Source organism: Pelodiscus sinensis, chromosome 29 (assembly GCF_049634645.1).
Source record: "Pelodiscus sinensis isolate JC-2024 chromosome 29, ASM4963464v1, whole genome shotgun sequence".
Lineage (NCBI taxonomy): Eukaryota > Metazoa > Chordata > Testudines > Trionychidae > Pelodiscus > Pelodiscus sinensis.
The window spans coordinates 8,835,054-8,856,789 of record NC_134739.1 but is presented as its reverse complement, the minus strand read 5'-3'; the positions used below and the strand labels follow the sequence as shown (position 1 = coordinate 8,856,789).

Here is a 21,736-nt window from a genome sequence, read left to right as displayed (position 1 = left end):
ATGGACACGCCCCCAAACCCAGGTCGGCCCTCCCCGCATGCTCTATTGTTGCCAACTCTCCCGCCCAGATGCTATTTCTGGCAATGGTATCCAGGCGTTGCAGTCCAGGAGAGTTGGCAACGCGAGCTCTGCCCTCCCCCTTTCCCACACAGACCCATACAGGGTATAGTTGACCTCCCTCCCCCCAAGGCCAGGACAGAACTGTCACTGCCTCTTCCCCCCCCCCCCAGGCTCCTGGACAAACTCTCTTCATTTAATCCCACCCATGCTACACGCTGGTAGAATTAAAAAAAAAAAGAACAAATACTTAATTATCAACATTTTACTTAAATCACTTCAAAAAACTGCAACCTGACAAATGACTCTATAAATATTCACAATGGTAGCTACTGTAAACACCCAGGATGATACTGCCACACCAATGATATCAAAACCAACTAATTCAAAAGTTACAAAGCACTGCACCCTGTCCTATGCACGCCTTTGGGTGTATTGTTCCACTAGAAGAGTCAGTGGTCTCCTGACAACTGACTTCACATTATTATTTGGCAAAAAGGGGGTAGGTAGGGTGGCATCAGTCTTACCATGCTATGATTTAAAGTCATGAAATTCTAACACATTCTAGCGATGTGCAGCTTCAGTTGAAACTAGATGTTTCACACTGGATTTGTTGGTTTACAGAAAGTTTCAGCTGAGCAAATTTACATTTTCACATGTTATTAAAGGTCTTGGAAACTGCTGAACAGTCATTAAAATGTAAAATCACAAGATTCGCCCAAGTCTCACATTGTTCACAAAACCAGGTGGATGCATGCTCTGCTCCCAGTGGGGGCTACACACTTGATTTGGCATTAGGGGGAGTCACACATTTGCGCTTTTGGTGGGGACCATAGCACGGAGGTCCCTGCATTTTAACCAAGAACGAAGACAAAGCAACCTGATTAAAAGTAGCTCATTGTAATGTGGGACACGGCCTATGCTAATGCTACTAGAGCTTAACAGGCCCTACTCCAGAAGAATAGTAAACAGGTGCAATTTACAAACATTTACTGCTGGCAGAGGACTCTGCATTTCCATCCTTAGGAAGCAGCAGCTCTTCGGTACAATTTGGGGCAGGGACTGCCCAGGCCAGGAATATTCCAAAGAATTATATTTAAGCAGCCACAGTACCACTTGTGCCACAGCTGAGAACAGTCATCCCCTTTTGTTAGTTAGCTCTCCCTTTCTGCACTGTGGCAAAGGAAGCACTTAGACCTGGAGGTGCTGACCACCCATCCATAGTGAAATATCCTTCAGGGTGTTCTGCTACAAGAGTGATTTTCCTCCATTAAAGAAAAAAATGACCCTCTCAGTCTGCAGATGATGTTGGTTTTCTGGCCTGAGAAGAAAAAAAGATAGGTAGACTGCCCCTAGTAAAGACAAAATATCCTGGAACCAACACTGCTACAACACCATTGCATACTAGAAGAGAGATAACTCAAAAGAATTTTCAAAAATATAAAGTGGAGTATGGCATTCTGCTTCAGCCTTAAAAGCCACGGTGGTGACTATACAATGGACAAGGAGGGCTGTAATAAAATATGGAAATATGGAGCCAAAAATTCAAAACACGAAGGCTACATCTACACTGCAGGCTTCTTGTGCAAGAATGGCCTTCTTGCGCAAAAACTTGAGGAGCATCTACACTGCACGCGCATTCTTGCGCAAGTAAATTTACAGTAAAGCATCAGATGAGAGGGCTTCTTGCGCAAGAGTTATTCCTCTCGCCACGAGGAATAGGCCCTCTTGCGCAAGAGGGCAGCGTGGACAGGCAACAAGGGTTTCTTGCGCAAGAAACCCCTATGGCTAAAATGGCCATCAGAGCTTTCTTGCACAAAAGAGTGTCCACACTGCCATGGACGCTCTTGTGCAAAAGCACATGGAAGTGTGGATGTGCTCTTGCACAAGAACTCTTGCGCAAAACAGTTCTTGCACAAGAAGCCTGCAGTGTAGACGTAGCCTATGTGTGAAGCTCTGTTTTGAAGCCTACACTGGCAAAGGCAGTGGGAATAGCCTGGGAAAACCTACACTGCTCATCAATTGGTTTGTTTTCTTCTCCTTGACAGCCCCTATAAGAGGTAAGTAATTTATTTTACAAATAGGAACAACAAAGTATGGAGTATAAAGTATGGAGAAGCAAAGTTACTCACTCAGTGGCAGTGATGGCAACCCATAGGATGGCTCAGAACACCAGTGTTCTAGCTCTGCTTGTACCGCAATGCTCCCCTATGAGGCACAGCCTCTTGAGGGATTGGGGTGAAAGGGATGGCTGAAGAAATGCATCTGTGATATAGGACGTGTTGTTAGTGCTTCAGGGAATACACTGGGTGCTCAGAGATTCATTAGTCCCTAGTAGATGCATTTGAAAATAGACTAATTATTAGCACTGATAATTGTTTTTTCAGTTTTAGTTTTGATTATGCTGATTGCTTACAAACAGATGCAGTTAAACAGGGATATTTCAGAGAACATGGCCACCCTATACTTATATTTACTTGTTTTACCTTCGTTTGATCCAATTAATCTGTCCAGTTGTCCTATAAAGCCAACTAAGTTTAGAGCATGTCCATTGATTTGGGGAGCTGCAAATCTTGTTTTTAAAGTCCTTAGGGTCACCAGAACTTCTGAGTAGTTTTACAGCATGGTATTAATGGTGGAGAGTAAATGGCTGATTTCATACCAGGTTTGTTCTTCTCCACAACAGAGAAGAGGAAACAGTAGGAGGAAAGCAAGATATCACATAAGAATTAAAATACTTTTTCCAGGTTTTGAAAAATAGCTTGTCAAGTTGTACCTGAGATTTGAGCCTCTGGTGCTGTAAGTTACTCATGTAATAGCTGTGCAGTTTGGCACAGTAAGAATCCATTTTCTTCAAATAACCTGCAAGACATTCTTATGACAAGGCTTATTTGATTGCTTGCAAAGTGCTCACATAGGGCTTTTGTTTAACAAAACTATGGCACAGCAGTTGGCATCAGGACTTTTCTAAAGCTATGCCTGCTTGGCTCCTGCTGTGCTTAATTACAGAATCTAGTGCTTGACATTGTCCTATTGGAAACTGGGAGTAAAGAGGAATTAACCACCCAGAAGTTTTTAATCAAAAGTTGACACTGTGTTCCTTGACTGGGAATCAAACCTAGGATACAGCAGTGAGAGCACTGACTTCCTAGCCACTAGACCACCAAGGAGATAAGACAACTGCTCCTCCATGCATCATGGGCTTCCCATCACTAGTTCATACACGTCCCATCCCCCAAAGTGAGACTCACAACATAGCTGGCATGACAGGTTGAGATCTGCTCTTTACATCCATTCCATGCCCTTGATGCAAGGCGGTTCCAATAACATGGCGGTTTCCTGCAATAGGCTGCACTTACATTAAAGAATTATTCCCGGAAATTCTCTTACCAATGTCATTAGATCAAGGTGACCAGAATGACTATACTACGATTTTAGAATCTAGTCCCTAGTTAATGGTTTCAAACAACTTAAAGTGCTAGTTAGCGGCTCATTTAGTTATTGCTCCCAGTGATATGGGCAGATTCTAGTCTTTTCACATTACTGTAGTCTGCAAACCAAGGGAAATGGCCATTTACTGATGTGAAAGCTGTAGGCAGTGACAAGACTCCTGAGAACACACTAGTCACAGAGCCCTTTCGGTAATCCCAGCCACAGTGGCTATCACAGCACCGAGACAGGAGTGTAATCAGAGGTGGCTAGAAGCAGGTCTGATAGTAAGTGAAGGGCACGGATTCCTTGCCAAGCGCAGTGAACAAGATCTTTGTATTTTTAATGACTACATTTTAAGACGATATAAAAGTACATACATTGTCCAAATTGACAGAGTTAAGGATTTGGGGGTGGAGGTATTGCGCTATTTTGTTTTCAATGCCAATTTAGGCCCCTGTCCATTTTGATTGTTATGCGATGCCTTTGGTGCTCCATAGCCAAGGTTGATTTTTATTTTAGCAGGTTGTTTTGATACTAATTATGGATACACAGTCAGGTTTTTTCCTTATTCATAATCTAATCTAATACTAACCTATGTCTAATCTATAGTTTAGATTTCTGTATGGCCATGGTTTCCAAATAGGTAGTCTACATTCAGCCTAACGTTGACCTAAAAATGGACAAATAAAATGAAAGCTTGAACAAAAGAACTTCCCTGAAGTTGTTTGCTGCACAAGTATAATCGGTATCAAGTCCTATGGCTTAGAAAAGCAAGGGGAAATTTAGGGACTGGATGGCTCAGGCTGGTCAGTTTACAGAGCTTCCCCTTCAGGGTTGCTGGCTCAAGACTAAAAGTGACCCAAAATAGGCACATCTCCCAAGGGATTGGTGACTTGTGTGACGAGCTGGTGGTCTAGTGGACAGGTGTCCTCACTGCACAAGGCTGACACAGACTGAGCATTGTCACAGCGGCCAAGAACCAAATGGGCCATGGAAACCAAATCCCCTCCACTGCCTTCAGGCAGGCAGTCCCTCCACAGCAGCTAAGGAGTTCCATGCCAGGCAGGGTGCGGAATGTAGTATTGCTATTGTCCAGGCTGTAGCTGCTCTAGAGTGAAGAGGGAAGAATTTAGTTCTGCAATGTGTCACTCCAGCCCTAAGCCCACTCCTTTGAGAAAGGCCATGCAAGAGCAGCTGCTGCAGAGACACTCCCTGTCTTATTGCCATTATGACTTTTACAAACTCGCAGTGTTGGAAAGCTTGAGTTTTGATAGGCTCGATACGAGTCTGCATATAATGCATTATATGGGAGGATATGGCAGCAATTCCAAGATTGGATTTTCTACCCAAAATAGCTGGATATGGCTGAGGGAGGAGGAAGAAATGTCAGTTTTTGTGCATGATTTAGGAGAAGGGAATTTTTTTTTAAGTTAAAATAGCATACTCCAGGTTTAAGAAGAAACCAGCCCTGTTCACCATCTGCTGAGTGTCTGCATGCGAGAAACGGGGCTGGTGCAAGAACATTACTAACTGACACTGGAGTCGTCTGCCAAGAGGCACTAGTGCTGCAGACACTCCCAGTAGTTATTGTTCCAAGTGAGCAGGTGTGGGTTAGGGCAAGGAGCATCACAGTAGACAATGCAGGGGATGTGTAGGAGCTACAGAGGCTATCGCATCAAAAGCTTCTGCCCCGTGAATTACCAAGCACAGTTTATTTTGAAATCCAAGCTTGCCCTACAAAGTCACATCACAGTGATGTACCCAGCCAGGCCTGGTTGCCACTACTTGTACACACAAGAGACCATTTAGATTACTACACAACGCTTTTGCTGCTGAAGATTCCCCTCTGCTACTCATGACAGAAAAATCAGAAGGGAAAGAAGTGCGATTGCTCACTGGCCTCGGGAGCTAGCCGGATCCAGCTGGATCAACTCTGACTGATCCAACAGTTCAAAGTCATCCCCTTCTGCATCCGTGTCCAAGTCGGAGCTGGAGGTTCTAAGATAGGTTTTTGTGCCTCTCTGGGGATTGTCACTGCAAACAGGGCCTGGCTCAGAGGCTCCTGACAAGGCTAATTGTATCATGCCCCTGGTGACAAATCCAGCTAAGTTATTTGTAAGATTGTGCACAGATGGCCCTGCCCCAGTTAGGAGCTCGGGGACAGCTTCGCCTCGGTCATACGGGTGACGTAGATCTTCAATGCCTTGAGAGCGGTAAGCAAGGCTGGGAATCCCAATGCTGGTGTCATCTTCATCATCTATTCCAGTCACCTCTGGATTAATGGAAGGGAAGTCAGGGAGATCCCTGGCAAAAGATTCTTCAGGGTCACTGTGACCATCGAGATCTAGAAGGGAAAAATAAACAGCTGTAAGCTTACAGCATGGGTCACCCAAACCCATTAGGCAAGTGCCACAGACAGTGCAGCCATCTTTGATAAAAGGATCATCCTGGTCCCCAAATACACCACCCGCTTGCATCCTCTGCCCAAGCTACACTCAATGTCACTTTCCCTTTGGCAGCCACAACAGACAAAACTTGCTCTCCCATCCAAGAGCAAGGACACTGCAGGGGTGGCTAGTGCCAACAGAAAGCATGTCTTCCCTGCATGGACACGCATCTCGGTTTAAACCAGGCTTACTTCAGTTTCTCTCAAATCAATTAGGAACAGATTAAAATAAACCAGAATACACCAGAATAACCAGTGTAACATTTCCATACTGGAAAGCCTTGGACCATCCATGTGCCTACCCTGGCAGACTTTCTGGTTAGACCAGCTTGGCAGTTCATATTCCCATTTTAAGGATTATTCATATTCTGTCCACAGCTCCTGGAAGAGGAGAATTAGCTGCCTCCATTTACTAGTAGCATGAACAAGAAACATGCTCAGATTGTCATTTTGTACCAGCATCAGGTTTTGCTGCTCTCCCAAAGCACTCAGGGCCATATCTAGCAACCATATGTAGAAACTGGACCTGTTCATCCAGGACAGTGAACTCACAGAAACCTGTGGGAGAACACTTTAACCTGTCCGGGCACTCATTAATGGATCTCAAAGTCACCGTGTTGTTTCAGGCCAATTCCACAAGCCAAATACACAGGGAAGGGTTGGAACTTAACTTCATTTACTAGTTTGATTCCTATCAGAGAGGAATGAATGAAGATATTGGCTGGCTCCCACACTACCTTCCACATCCTAATGACTGAACCAACCAACGGGTACTTATAGAGGTGCAATTCGTTCTTATCAGCCTCTTGTAACTTGAACAATCTAATTCACTATATATTTCTCTTTTTTTTCCCCCCTCCTCTTCCCCCCCCCCCCTTCCCTTATTTATTCTTGGATCTGGAGTTTTAATACTCCAATCATCTGAAGAAGTAGGTTGTACCCAGGAAAGCTCATGAGACCATCTACACGTTTTGTTAGTCTGTAAGGTACTGCTAGACTATTTGTTGTTTAAGTTTCTTCATCCCGTGGCAGCTAGCAGGTGTTTACATTAGATACCAGAGCTCAATTCTCAGAGGATGCACCTGGTCTGTTTTCCTCATTTCCCTCCTTAGGATCCACCACACTGAAGCATGTCCAGTAGAGTCCCTTTGCTTTTAGAAGACTGTTTCTTCTCTCACCTTCAGATCCCTCAGTCAGTGGAGTCTGTCCCCTTGACAGGTTAAACGTCCCGTTCTCAGTGTAGGAAACTTCAGCATCTGAATGCTCAGAGTCAGAGATAGTCAGTTCCTTAGCAACTACAGAATCATCCAGCTTTGAAGCAGAGAAGAAGATATAGTTAGAACATCAGCCCTACTGGCTAAGGCTGTTCCTTTGCTCTAAGCAAGAAAGATTCTGACATGTTCCCACATGCTGCTTGTTTGCCACCCTGCGACTCCAGGGCAAGGACATAAAAACGGCCATACTAGATCAGACCAAAGGTCCATCTAGCCCTGTATTCTGCTTTCTGACAGTGGCCAATGTCAGATAACAGGTAATCAAATTATCCATCCCCTGTTGTCCATTCCCAGCCATGACAAACAGAGGCTAGGGACACCATCCCTACCCATCTTGGCTAATAGCCATCAATGGACATATTCTCCATGAATTTATTTTAGCTCTTTTTTAAACCCTGTTAAAGTTCTGGCTTTCAGAACATCCTCTGGCAAGGAGTTCCACAGGTTTGACTGTGCAATGAGACACAAAATACTTGTTTGTTTTAAACTTGCTGCCTGTTAAATTTCATTTGTGACTACTAGTTCTTGTGTTATGGAAAGAGAAAATAATACTTTAATTTTTTCACACCAGTCTTGATTTTATTGACCTCTATCACATCCCCCTTCCCTTAGTCATGTCTTTCAAGATTAAAAGTCCCATCCTTATTACTCTCTCCTCATATGGCAGCTGTTCCATTTCCCTAGTAATTTTTGTTGCCCATATTTGAACCTTTTCTAATTCCAATCTATCTTTTGTGAAATGAGGCGTCTACATCTGCACACAGTGTGGGCGTACCATAGATTTATATAGAGGCAAGACGATATTCCATTCTCTTCTCCCTCCCTTGCTAAATGATTCCCAACACTGTTTGCTTTTTTTGTTGCCGCTGCACACTGAGTGGATTTTTTCAGAGAACTATTCACAATGACTCCAAGGTCTCGCTCTTGAGTGGATCCCATCATTCTATATGTAGAGTCGGGATTATGTTTTCCAACATGCATTACCGTGAGCGCTATGAAGGAGGGGGTGTTGGACAAGGGGGGGAATGGGATGTGCTCTGCAATATACTAATGGCCAGTGCAGGTGCAGCATCTGGCTTCGAAAAAGGGTTTATAGCAGGAGCATGGAAAAGGGAACACATCTGTGGGAGCTAGGTCCATCACACTGAAGGATTAAGAAGTTCAAGCTTTTATGATATGCCAATAAGATGTGGGTTTAGTTAAGTGGGCTGGGCGCACTGCAGCCAGACTCATTTGGGAGCACAGCAAGGCTTGACAGTGTATGAAACCTGCAGCCAGACTCTGCCCAGATGTTCCTTGCCACCAGATACGCAAGGTTTGGGGCCAGAGCATTCCAAGGCTGCAGTTTCATCACAAACCTGATTCAGACACACAAAAGCTATCAGCCTCCAGTGCATTTTCTCCACAGAATTTGCCCAGCTGCCAGGTTACCTTGGGACAGAATGCAGCAAGTTCTTCTTCACTGTCACTTCCAGTGTCAGCATGCTCCTGGTTCAGCGCTCGCTGACGCACTGTCATGAGTCAGAGCAGAAATCTCCCATTATTGCCAGGGCAGACAAGGCAACGTTTGAGCAGAACATTAGACCGAGCAGAAAGTCACTTCAAAGGCAGACCCGGGGGTGTCAATCTCTCACAGATCAAAACACTTTTGCATTAAATGGAGGCTCTAGTGGTTTTGATTTGGACTCTTGCAGAGCTAGCACCAAGAAGGAACCTGCTCATGTCGGAGAGAAATGCTACAGACAAAAATCAGCTTTCACTAAGCAGCACTTAGTGTCATTGTGTTCCCACAGCTGAGAAAGGAGGAAGGATGGGAGCCCTTGGGACTTTGTAGGAAGCTCTCATCTGAAGCAGGGACCCAGCGTAGTAGCACAACTTCCCGTCTGCGGAAGGGTGTGAATAATCGACAAGAGAATACGAAACGAATGTTGTGCTACACATGCAGTTGCTGCGACGCCCTGAGACTAGGGGTTTATTTCAAGGGCTGGCTGTTTGTCTGGCTAGCTTCCGACACTCTTAGAGACTTACATTGCTTCACTCGCTGCTTTGACATCATGTAGCCTCGAACGCTGAAATCCAGCCGCTGCAGAGCTGGCTCCAGCTTCAGGTACATGCGTTGCCCCAGTTTGTGGTACACTGCGAGGGGCCATAGCAGGATGAAGAGCACTGAGGTAAACGGGGAGGCTCGTTAGAAAACTTGCCCATGCTACTTAACAGATCTGTCAATCAAGCAATTTGGGATGCAGTAGAACGATATAAGCCTCAGTTTTGCTGTGCTGCATGCACACACGCCAGTGTCAGGAGCTAGATAGAGAGCTGTGCAATCTGTGCTGATTTACTAGAACAACAACAACCACCACCAACATACTAGAGCATTTAGCGTACGTAACTGCCAAGACAGACATGCACATTGGCCAGTTAGCCCTGAACACACTCTATCCGGCCTACCATTTTAACTTTCAACTGCACTATACAATATTGTACTTGTCAGAATGTTAGCTGTGCATATAAGCTGCACCTTTGAGCCAAAGTCAGCAACACTGTCCCAGCCTTCTGCTTACAATATCTTGTTTGACTATACTTACGCATAAGGTATGAGAGCAGGACTCCAGGAATGTACCGGCCCAGAACAGCCAAGAAAGTAAAGACTCCACATACTAAAAGACAAAACTGGAGGCATGGGAGAAAAGATGAGTTTCCAAAGCAATGAAATAAGCGAATCAGGAGACTTCAGATGGTGTAACTGGATTATTGTCTATAGAGTTCCAGGCCAGGCAGCAACAGATAAAATATTGGCAACATGGTTCCAATACTGAATAAGTAGCAAAACAATCTTATTTTAAGAGTCTTTGTCTACCCCCCCTAAGAAAACCTTGGCAATCCAAAGGGAACTTAAGTTACTGTTCTCTGCTATAGGTCGGATTAGATTCTACAACATCTATGTGACAAGCAGCTATAAGGTTGTGGGACCTGGTCCCCACCAAAGGAAAGTATAGGGGCATGTTTAATGCAGCTGCAATCAGTGATAATATTCAAGCTTTTCTTACAATCCATACAATCACAGTTGTCATTAGGCCAACACAGGTTTTCTTTTCTATAGGACTCAAGGGGGAAAAAATGGATTCTCAAACCATGCCCTGGTCTGGTTTTTATGTTATTAAAAGCTAGACTCAGGGAAAGAGCTGTGACGTTAATAGACATTTCACACCAATTGCCATAGGAGGAACAGTGACATTTACAGCTAAATAAAAACAAAATAAAATCATCATGCAAAGCTGCCACCTCCCCGCCCATTCGCTCGCTTGTTCTATCCCATCCCACCTCCCTGGCAGGGAACATCTTGTGTTTGGAATGCCCGTGTCTGGATGCTCCCACAAGACGGAGCAGCTGTCTGCATCATAGATTAGATGCCAAATGTTTAGTTTGCCCAACCATGTATGCTCTTACCTTGCCAGGATTTTGCTTTTTGAAAATGAAGAGATTCCTTAAGAAGGTGACCCCAGTCACCCATCCTTCTGCTAAATGGTGACACAGCTCCGGCACACTCAGCAACTGAGGGTGAACGTAGCCCCAGCTACAGAGAAGGTAGAATAATTAGTGAGCAGATGTCTCAGCCACACGGCGTTATTAAACTGATGCTAACATAGGACACACTTCATCACAGAGCAGTGTTTCATGACCACTCCTCCACCAACTGCCCCAAGTCCAGAGACCAGACTTGACACTTGGAAAAAATCAAATAGCTAGCCCCACAAGCCATTCAATACATACCCCATTTTTCTTTAAATTGGGGACAGCTAATAATTAGCTAAGTACTGCAATCAGAATGCAAGAGCTTCATCATTGCTGGGTGGAGGTCAAAGGCAGCTGGCAGGCCCCATGTTGTGCCAACTCCCTTAGCAATCATGTGCATCTTATTAGAGCCCAGAAGGATTGTGGCGATCATTAACAGTTCAGAAAGAGCTGCAGTGAAATGGAGGAAAACCCTGCTTGAAGTTTCATCTATTAGTTCAACTAAGGCTGAGGCAGGGCATTAGTTATTTCTTGGTGTTTACACCCCCCTCCTTCTCCCTCCCGGTAGGAATTCAGTGCCAAGTTTCCACAGAGCACTGTGACCTACTTAGTGGAAATTCATTGTCTTTTGAAAGGCTACTTTTGGGAGCCTCTGTTGGTGCTTAATAACCTTAGGTCACATGGTATCTGTGCCTGTGGAACAGTGCTTCCTTTTGCACCAGGTCACTTGCAAGAGACACACTCTTTCGCCTGATCGAGTGTCACTGTTTTCTAACATTTGAGGAGTTTTACAGTGTCATGTTTGAAAGACTGATTTGGCTAGTTAGGGCCACAAAGCAGATGATAAAAAGCGTAAGAACCACAAGGAAAGGGATAGACACAGAGAAAATATCATAATGCCACTTCATGAATCTATGGTGTACCCACACTTTGAATACTGTATGGAGTTTTGGTTGCCCCATCTTAAAGGATTAGAATTGGAAAAAGCACAGAAGACGACAAAAAAAATGAATAGGAGTGAGTATCAGCTTCCATTCGAGGCGATTTAAAAGACTGGAATTGTGTAGCTTAGGAGAGAGACAACTGAGGGGGGATAAGACAGAGGTCTATGAAATCGTAAATGATGTGCAGAAAGTATTATTTACCCCTTGATACAACATAAGAAGTATGGGGTTACCTCATGAAATTAATAAGTAGTAGGATTACACTCAACCTGTGGAACTTCTTGCCAGTGGACGTTGTTAAGAATTAAAAAAAAAAGAATTTGACAGCTTCATGAAAGATAAGTCCATCAACTAGAAGGTGGGACTGGACCACAGAGGATGGATGGATACTGCCCTGTCTGACAGGATGAACAAAACATCAGGCACTGGGGCCCAGAATCCTCTTCTGACAATGGCCAGTGCCTGATATTCTGTTCATCCCCTCATTTTTGTCCTCCATAGGACAAAACCTCAGGAGAGTTCTAGTTCTGTTGCTAATGCTGCACACAGGGCCTCACTAGCCACCAGGGAAGCCTGCTGCACACCCAGCTTTGGTCAGAGAAGTTTGACAAGCTTTTTTTTAAAGCAGTGGGGTCTTTCCACACTGACGTGAACATTATGCCGGCTTTATACAAGAGGCGGCGTAGGCAGACAGAGGTTCAGTGACTTGCCCGATGTCACAACGAACGCTCTCTGGAACTTAGCAGACACGGCAAACATGCAAAAACTGTTGACATTTTGTCGTCATAACACAAAGTACAGGTTGAACTTCCCTGGTCCAGCATCCTCGGGACCGGAATGGTCCCAAACAAGGAATTTGCCGGATATGAGGAGGTCAGGTGTCTGGGCTCTCCCAGGGCTCCCTTCCTGGCTGAACCCAGAGGCCTGACCTCTCCCTGCCCTCAGCTCTGCGTGGGGCAGCAGCTGCTACTGAGGTTCCCTGGCCCCCAGGTCACTGGTCCTGCAAGCCGCTGTTGACTAGATCTGCTCTGCTCCCAGCCGCTCTCAACCTCTGCGTCCGGGGCTCTCTGACCTAGCAACATCTGTGGTCTTGCCAGACCAGAGAGTCCTGGAACAGAGGGGTTCAACCTGTGCAAACATAAAAGCAAACAACCAACAAAAAATGGATTTAATTAACATTCCATACCTCTCATTTTCCAATTCATCTGATCTTGCCACTAAAATAGTAAGAACAGACACTGAATTAATTGCAAGGAATTTTGCAATGAGTACACTCAGATAATAGGCACTTAAATAAAACTTGTTCCAGGCTGGGAAACAGCCAGTGTGAGGGTTAAAGGTAATTAACCAAAAGTCTGTTGCTCTGCATCGTATACTCATACCGTGGCCTGAGACAGCCCTGCCCTCTGTGCCATGGCAGGTACCATTAGAGAGTGACTGGATAGTCATTCTGTTCTGCGAGTCACTACTAGTTCATTTTAGCCTTAACCACAAGCAAGAACTACCAGTCCTATTTCAACATGCAACCTACACACCCCTTACTGTACTGGCTGTGCTGAGGGTTGGACAATTTACTCAATTTAGAGACATCCAGGAGACCTTCACTTCCCAAACTGGGACTTGGTAAGTGATCCAGGGATAGGCTAGCTTGGATAACTAGCAGAATCAAGGGACTTGAATATACAATCCTCAAGATAAGTGGAAACAACTAGCAGCACCCTGCCAAGCTTCCAAAGAAAGCTGAAGTCTGGAATTACTGGCAGCTTCTGGGCCTCCGCTTGTGTTGTCTCTTGGAAGACAATTAATGCTTATTACACAACCTCAACTAGTTAGCCAGGGAGTTAGCCCTTGGGAGCACACAGATCACACACTAATTTGTTTTTGGGTGGTGAATGGGAAGTGCATCAAATCTCATCACATGTTCAAGGCAAGGATGGTGGAGTTCTACATTAGAGCAGGTGATTTACTTTGGGGCCAACTTGCTTCTTCTGTGTAGTCAGTCCATTGTGGGCACTACTGGAATATGAAAGTGTGTCAATCAAGGTGTTTTTTTTTAGGTGCCTAGAACAATTGCTGGGTTTCATGAACTGAGTTGGGTGCCTAGGCTCCCTGCACAGTGAATGGGTAGAGATCACAATGGGATTCACAAAAGCCCACACTCAAGTGTCTCCTCACCTACGCTAGCCAATCGGAGGAGTCAAACTGAGGGGTCTGTCTGTACTAAGTTCTACCCCTCAGAGATAGCATCTCCCTCTGCTGGGGATTCTCAACTGCAAATCCTCTCTTGGCACTAGGTAAGGAGAGGATGACCATCCTCTGAAGTTTTAGCCAAGTAGTTAGGGCCCTCAAACAGGATCTCCCACACCCCAGATAAGTTCCCCGTCCACCTCAGGGAGAGAAGGGATTTTAACTGGGATCTGTCACCTCCCAGATAATGCCCATAACCACTGGGATCCTCTGAGGTGGGGCTGCTTCACTGTGCCAAAATTATTTTTAAAAATTCACTGGGCCAGAGAGCAACAGACCTGGCCACATGAGCATGCAGGCATGAGAATGACTTGCAGACCAGTGGTGTGGGAGACCCAGGATCCTGTCCCAACAATTTTTAAGTGATTTATTTACTGTGGAACAGCTTCACTAGAGAGCACGCTCCTCCCCTCAGGACCATACACCAGTGATTAGGTCGCTCATCTGAAAGGTGGCAGATCCCTGTTTCAAGTCTCTCTTCTGCAGGGGAAGAGGGGACTTGGACCAGGGACTCTCCCATATCCCCACTGTGTTAAGTCACAAGGGAAACACCCCGCCAGCCGTCTATGAAAGCTCACATTCATGGCCCACTTTGAACAGTTTACTGGGTTGGGCTCCACAGGAAGGTTAGGCAGAGGGCATGTGACCTTTCTCTGGTCTGGGTACTGCACTGGGGCTGAGGCGGTCGCATGGCAGCATGGGGCACCTAGAGAACTTCTACTGCTGAAACTTGGGTGCTGGGTGAGTTTAGGCACATGCAGTGTTTGGCAGCAGCTCTGGCCAGATTCTGGGATTTACCCACACAAGTCTTGCTGTGAATCTAGCCTCTTGCGACTCTGTCCAAATCATATTTACAACCAAATTGTGCAGAGAAAGAGCCTGATGGGGAGTTGAAAAATAAGTGCTATTTTCAGAAGCCAGCTGAAACTACTTCATCTTACCTTTAATTTCAGGCCAGATTTTATTCTTCCACTGATCTAAACAAATTATTATTATCAGGCCAAATGCAACCAAGAACACCAGCCGAAGGGAAGTCAGTGCCAAAAAACTGAAAAAAAAAAAAGAAACAAAGAGAGTCAGTGCATGGGTCTGTTTCTTCTGTTACACGAGGCCTCTCAAATGACACCCCTACTTAGAGGCACTGACCAACTGGATTGGGTGAAGTAGTAAGAAAAACACTCTATTGGTCTTTGGGGGCAGCAGACAGCTAGAATCAAAACTATATCAGAACTAATGGAACTGGATGTTCCTGTTACTCACATGTTCAGAGTTTAAACCTAAAATGTATTTTAGAAAGGAAACAGGCTATTTTAAAGATACCAGTTTTATCTTACTCTTGAAATTACAGGGAGTCCAGCAACTAATATCTGCAGCAAGACACCATAAGCTGAGTAATGTTTGCACCACTAGTGTCAATCTGTCAGCATTTCCAAAAGCCATGTCAATATTAAAGACTACTGACTTCGTGCACAATTCGGGATCTAGCAGACACCTCCAATTCTAAGTCAAGCTTCAAACTGCTTTTTAAATTACTCAGGAAGTAGGACATAGATAATTATATTCATACTTAAAAAAACAATAGTCTGGCAGTACTTTAAAGACTAACAAAACATGTAGATGGTATCATGAGCTTTCGTGGACACAGCCCACTTCTTCAGATGACCAATTATATTCATGACTGTTCTGTCTCTTGTATCCATTGCATCTCAGACTAACCAGCTAGCCTGGAAAGGGTTATATGATCGAGGAAGTGAGGACAAACTAATCCTTCACTCATTAGTGAACTAATCCTTCACTCACCAGCTAGGAGGGCTGGTTGTTTATACCAAGTTGCTTCTAGAACCCTAAAGAAATGTTTCATGTTTGTTCAGGGTTTCTGTGCCGCATGGCCTCAGTCTACAGCCTGTCTGATGGAGGCCATCGGGGGCCAAAGCACTTATTTAATCATAGTCATCCAGACTGTGCAGGACGTGTGTTTGTCTAGCATAAAGCATAAGCTGGTAGGGCCCAGCAAGTGATAGGTGCCATGCAGGAAATTCATAGGTTAAAGATCAGGCACAAAGACAAGTTAAAAAAGCTTGCTGTGAATTAGGGATGTGAATATTTAACCAGTTAATCGGTGAGGCTTATTGGTTAAGGTTAACTGGTGGGGGCAGCTCCAGTGCCCCGGCGGGAACAGCCTCTGTCCACAGTGGGGGGGGGGGGGGGGGGGGGGGGGGAGGGAAGGAGTGCTCCAGCCAGTCCTCCCCTTTAACCAATTTAACAGGATTTTACATCCCTGTTCACAACACCCCCTGGCAATGAGAGCCAAAGTCTGATTGTGTGTTTTGTGAAAAAGTACTTCCTTACATTGGTTTTTAAATCCACTGCCTATTCATTTCATTGGGTGACCCCCCACAGTATTTGAATTATCTGTAGGAGTAAATAAGACTGCCTGATTCACTCTCCCCATGCTATTCATGAGTGTATAGACCACTATCATATCCCTCCCCTTAGTTGTCACTTTTCTAAATTGAACAGTCCCAGTCTTTGAACCTTTTCTCTATTGTAGATAGCTTAAATCTTTAATCTCTTAAACTACTGAATGTGTGCTTGTTTTGGTATGTAGCAAGGATTTTAAACTCTAACTGGCATTGTGCCATGCTCTGTGCAGCTGAGTTCGTGTGGGGAAAATGCTGTATTGGGAACAGCTATGCAGCATTTCTTCTGATTCCATCAGGTTGCTGTACTTAATCGACTCACAATAAGGATGTGAAGGTTTAACTGGTGGGACTAGAGAAGCTCCCGGCCTGCTGCAGGTAGGGGATGCTCCAGCCCCACGGGGCACCCACCACAGGCAGGAGCTGCTTCGGTGAAGCGCCTGGACGGGCTTGTACAGCCCCTGCCTGCAGTAGGAAGGTAGGGAAAAGGTGCGTTCCAGCACAGTGGCAGGCTGGAGTACCCCCCAATCAGCCCCTTCAATCAGTCAACGAGTTAAACAATATGTTTGACCAGTTAGCCAATTAAATGGGATTTTACATCCCTAATTCCACAGTCCAAGGTTCAGAAGCTCAGCTATCAGTAAGGCAATATGAATATGTCTGCTGTGAAATCCATCCGGACAAATACACAGTGCAAGTAGAGGCACACAGTAAGCAGCAGAAATTGTTCAGTTCTGAAGATTGGCTATACGCCTAGATGAATCAGGGTGGGCCCAAACCAAAAAAAACAGCCAACAAGACAGAGATGCCTCCCTACGCCAAACATCAGCACGTGGGTTTTTTTGGTTTTGTCAGAACACACACAAAGATCAGTTATAGCCTAGCAAACATTAATTACAGCTAAAGCGGGTATATGCAGTGATTTCATGATAAGTGCATGCTAACAGTTAACCCTCTCCCCCAAAGGGTAGTTTAAAATCAGAAGATTATTTGTTGAAAACCCAGAGGAACAGGTACTGCATGGAAGAAGTAACTTTCCATAAGCCTTCCTGCTATCCCCGGGTATTAGACAAACACTACAGTTACGAGCGGTCCCTCAAACAAGACCATGTGATCAGCCTCTTATGGTAATGAAGGATTGTCCAGTAAAAGCAGTTCCTCCCACGCCTCCTGCCACGCACAGCATATACCAACTCTACTCTCTAAGACGAGGAGGGCAAAATATGGCCCGGCAAACCTTCAGATGCAGCTTCCCACCCTCTGGGAGCAAACGACCTGCAGGACCCTCAGGCAGACTCCCTGCCTGCTGCGGCCCCACCTGCCACTCAAAGTGGCCAGCTGCTAGGGCCATGTGTCTTTCTGAGGCATGTGCCCCTTGGGGGTAATAGGGATTAGGGATGTAACAGTGTAGTCGGTTAAACGATTAACCGATAACGCTACTGGCTACATGCAACCCTCCCCCCTTCTGGGGCTCTGCATTTAAAGTATTTTGGCAGCTGGCACACAGACTAGAAGATTTATCTGGTGTTGCTTGAGTCCTCAATGTTTGTTTTTTGGAAAATAAAAATTAAAATGTATATGCTACATTTAAGTCATTGCTCTGGTGGGGCTGGAGATGCACGCAGGCTGCCCCAGACCTCTCTCACTGCAGCAGCTTGGGGCCAGGTGAGAAGTGCTTCTCCATGGTCACTGCAGCTCCAGTAGGCACAGTCGGGGGAGGGGTGCATGTCCCCTTGCGACGGCAGGTACAAGTTCATCTGTCCCCGCACACCCCAGCCAGAACAGGGACATTAAAGTCAGTTAAATAGATCAGTGTTTCTCAACCAGTGGTACAAGCACCCTTAGGGGTACTCCAGAGAAGTCTGGGGGGTACGTCAACAACTGAAATTTGGAGAAAACTGAATTTTTGTTTCAAGTTTTAGTGCTTTATTATTTTTGTATTTTTTACACCCAAAAATTTCATCACCCGCCTGGCTACAATTAAGTTGTTTAAACAAATATGTTACAATGGTAGAAAAAAAACTGTCTCTGAAAACTGTAGGTACTTTTTTTTTTTTTTAAAGGGGGTACTTTATTAAAAAAAAAAAAAGGTTGAGAAACACTGAAATAGATAATGATGTAACCGCTGAAAATCTCAGCGGTTACCTGCAGCGGACTCTGCAGTTTAAAGCTTAAATAAGCTTTTTACTGCAGAGTCTTCAGTGAAGCCTCTTTCGGAGCAGGGCCACCAGCCCCCAACATCCCTAAGTCAGAGTAAGGAATGCAGCAAACTACAGTTTCCATTCACTCCCTGATGAAGGGGAACAGCCAGCAGTGTCCTCATTCAAGGGCACCTGGGGGGAAGAGAGGAGGGCATCCAGCCCCTTTTACCTGCCTAGTGACGTTGTCTCTTTTTGGTACGGTTTTAAGAGAAGAAATGCCATTCCACGCCCATCCCATTTTCCTGGCACAACCAAACCCTTACATTGCTTTAAAGTTATGATCAGAGGAAGCTGCCTACCGAATTTGGTGATCCTAGCTCTTACCATTTAGGAGGAGTTCTTGAACAGAGACAAACTCTCTAAAATATCTAGTAGATGAAGGGTCAGACCCACTAGTTCCACTTTAGTCAATTTCTCCACGAAGGGCTGTTCTCCCACCACCCCATGCTCAGTCCCCTGAAAGTAGTATCTGCACTTGTAGTTACCCAGACAAGAATCCTCTTTGGCTAAGTAGTATCATTGGCTCAGACTCCCTTTGGAACACATCATTCTCTTGCAGTCAGAAAGATGCAGACAATCCCCAGGGAGGAGAGGGAAATGAGTGAGAGAGCAGTGTTACAACCACTCAAACTTTCTCATTTGTTTTAAGTCAGCTACCCCCAGCTGCATGAGGCTATTGGAAGACCATGGGACAGAGTTACAAAAACATATTGCAACTGATGAAGTCAAAACTAGCCTACCAGTCACTCCTGACTTTCAAACTAGAGATACAGAACTCACAACAAAGGACTGGTTGGTAACCTTGCAGTTCTACTATCTTGCAAACTTTTTATGTTTAGACTTGGCAGAAGAGAATTCTCACCATTATGTTTTACACTCAAGCTGTAGGTTAGCAGCTATTCTTTTTGGTAGCACATGCTTACATACGACAAACCTAAACTTGAATTACTAGCTGCAACCATTTAACAGCACCAGAATAAGTTTACTGAAAGACACTTGAACATCCATTTTCGGCACAGGGGCCTGTTAAATAAATAGTTCCATGCAGCCATGGACTGCCAGAAACACACTACTGAACCAAAATAATCACACACATCTTTATTAGAACAGCTCAAACGCTAATATTTCTCTGCAGGAGAAAGATCAATGCACTTCCTTGTGGGAGAAGAGAAAATGGCTATTTACATGGACTAACCAACTGACAAAGACTCTAGAACTTCACATGACCTGTTTACTCATGTCATGAGAATCCACTCAAGGCAACAGATGCTACCAGCTTGCTGACAGACCACATCTGGGCTGTCAGCTGCCCGCATGTTCCACCGCTTTGCTCCCCGTCCCCCTGGTCTGCAGACCAGGGAGACGGGGAGCAAAGCAGAGCAAAGCTGCGGAGCACACAGGCAGCGGACAGCCCAGACGCATCTGGGCTGTCCGCTGCCCGCTGCCCGCGTGCTCTGCTGCTTTGCTTCCTCTCCCTGGTCTGCTGGAGACCAGGGAGACGGGCCCCGTTTGTAACTGCAGATCCGACGTAAGTCGGATCCGCGTAACTCGGGGACTGCCTGTATTTTTGCCCACAAAAGCTTATGCCCAAATAAATCTGTTAGTCCTCTAAGGGGCCACAGGACTCCTTGTGTTTTTGTGGATACAGACTAACATGGCTATCCCTCTGCTACACATCAAAAAAATGTATCAACAGGACATTAATGTCCTACACCTAGTCAGTCACTAAAAAAACTACTCTCACTCAGAATTAATCCTATCTACAAACCCCTTAGACAATAAATATTCCACACAGAATTGTATGTTGGTTTCCCAGGAACATTTAGCTCATGCCCATGAGGGATGTAAGCAAGCAGTTGAGCGGAGTATTCAAATACTCGCTCCCCCCTTGCTCCATCTGTATTGGGGAAAGGGGACAGGAGCGGCTAGGGGGAACTGGCTTAAAAGCTGTTTTCCCCTGTAGCATCTTTGCTGAGGTGCCACCTGCTCCCCCCACGCCCCGCCCACTGCTGCCTCTATCAGAGGCAGTAGTAGCAGGGAAAGGGGTGTGCATCCTCAAAGCAGCTTCTGTTCACGGTAGTCCAGGCTAGAATCATAGAATTGGAAGAGACCTCAGAAGGTCATCAAGTCCAGCCCCCTGCTCTAGGCAGGTCCAATTCAAACTAAATCAACCTGGCCAGGGCTTTGTCAAGCCGAGACAAACACCTCTAGGGATGGAGACTCCACTACTTCCCTAGGGAACCCATCCCAGTGCTTCACCACCCTCCTAGTGAAATAGTTTTTCCTAATATCCAACCTGGCCCTCTCCCACCACAACTTGAGACCATTGCTCCTTGTTCTGCATCTGCCACCACTGAGAACAGCCTCACTCCAGCCTCTTTGGAACCTCCCTTCAGGGAGTTGAAGGCCACTGTGAACAGGGGCTGCTGAACTTGGCACGAGCCGGGACCGAGCAGTCCTGGCTCATACTGGTTCCGGGCTGCGGCGGCGCCGGCTTTTAAACAGAGCCAGGCAGTTCTTAGTACCTTTCAAAGGCAGAGCCGCAGCGGTGCCGGAGCGGAGCCGGGGGACTCGTGCCGGCCCCCGGGAGCGAGCCCTGCAGAGCTCCTCCCTTCTCGACAGAGGCGATGCAACTGGTGTCGCCTCCCCCATAAGTCAAACACTCCCCCCCCCCCGCAGGGCGCGCAACCGAGACGCTGTTGCAAAACATCTCCCCCCCCCTCCCCCGAGCTCTCGCCGGGCGCTAGCGGAGGACACGGGGCAAGCCCAGCACGAGCAGACTGGACGCGCCCCGGAGCTCGCCCGCAGCCCGGAAGCGGCGGAGGAGCCCCCCCCCCCCGGGCGCGCCCCTCCCCCGCTCGCTCACCAGAAGGCGCCGTGCGCGCCCGCCCAGCCCAGCGCGCTGCGGCCCGGCCGCTCCCAGACCAGCGCCGCCTGCAGCGCGCTCAGCAGCGGCTCGTAGGGCCCCAGCCGGGCCTGCAGGGCGGCGCTCAGCGCCCGCACCCGCCGCTCCCGCTCGCCGGGCCCGGCCGCCGCCGCCGCCATCGCTTCCCCCGCCCGGGGATCAACATCCGCTCCGCGTCGGCACGTCACGCCGCCGCGCCGGGTCAGCCCGGCCCCCAAGCGGGGTGACCAACCGCCGCCCGCGGCATGGCGGGACACTCAGGGCGCGGCCATCTTCCTGTACGGAAGGGCGCCTTCC

The 21,736-nt window shown here is 46.4% G+C and overlaps 1 protein-coding gene across 3 annotated transcripts; it reads right to left on the bottom strand.

Annotated features, from left to right (window-relative positions):
* Window positions 1-307: 307 nt before the first annotated feature.
* Window positions 308-21,694, bottom strand: RETREG3 (reticulophagy regulator family member 3). 3 transcript variants are annotated; one of them, XM_075911339.1, is made up of 10 exons: window positions 21,401-21,690; window positions 14,855-14,961; window positions 12,853-12,883; window positions 10,657-10,783; window positions 9,795-9,879; window positions 9,238-9,375; window positions 8,641-8,720; window positions 7,114-7,246; window positions 5,386-5,833; window positions 308-2,919 (listed from the first exon to the last, which is right to left on the bottom strand). In XM_075911339.1, the coding sequence occupies exons 1-10, from the start codon at window positions 21,577-21,579 to the stop codon at window positions 2,862-2,864; spliced, it is 1,386 nt and encodes a 461-aa protein (XP_075767454.1). In that variant the 5' UTR covers window positions 21,580-21,690; the 3' UTR covers window positions 308-2,861. The 3 variants fall into 3 exon arrangements, with proteins under 3 accessions (XP_075767454.1, XP_075767452.1, XP_075767453.1); XM_075911337.1 differs by lacking the exon at window positions 308-2,919 and having other exon boundaries at window positions 3,809-5,833; window positions 7,018-7,246; window positions 21,401-21,694; XM_075911338.1 differs by lacking the exon at window positions 308-2,919 and having other exon boundaries at window positions 3,809-5,833; window positions 21,401-21,687.
* Window positions 21,695-21,736: the final 42 nt, after the last annotated feature.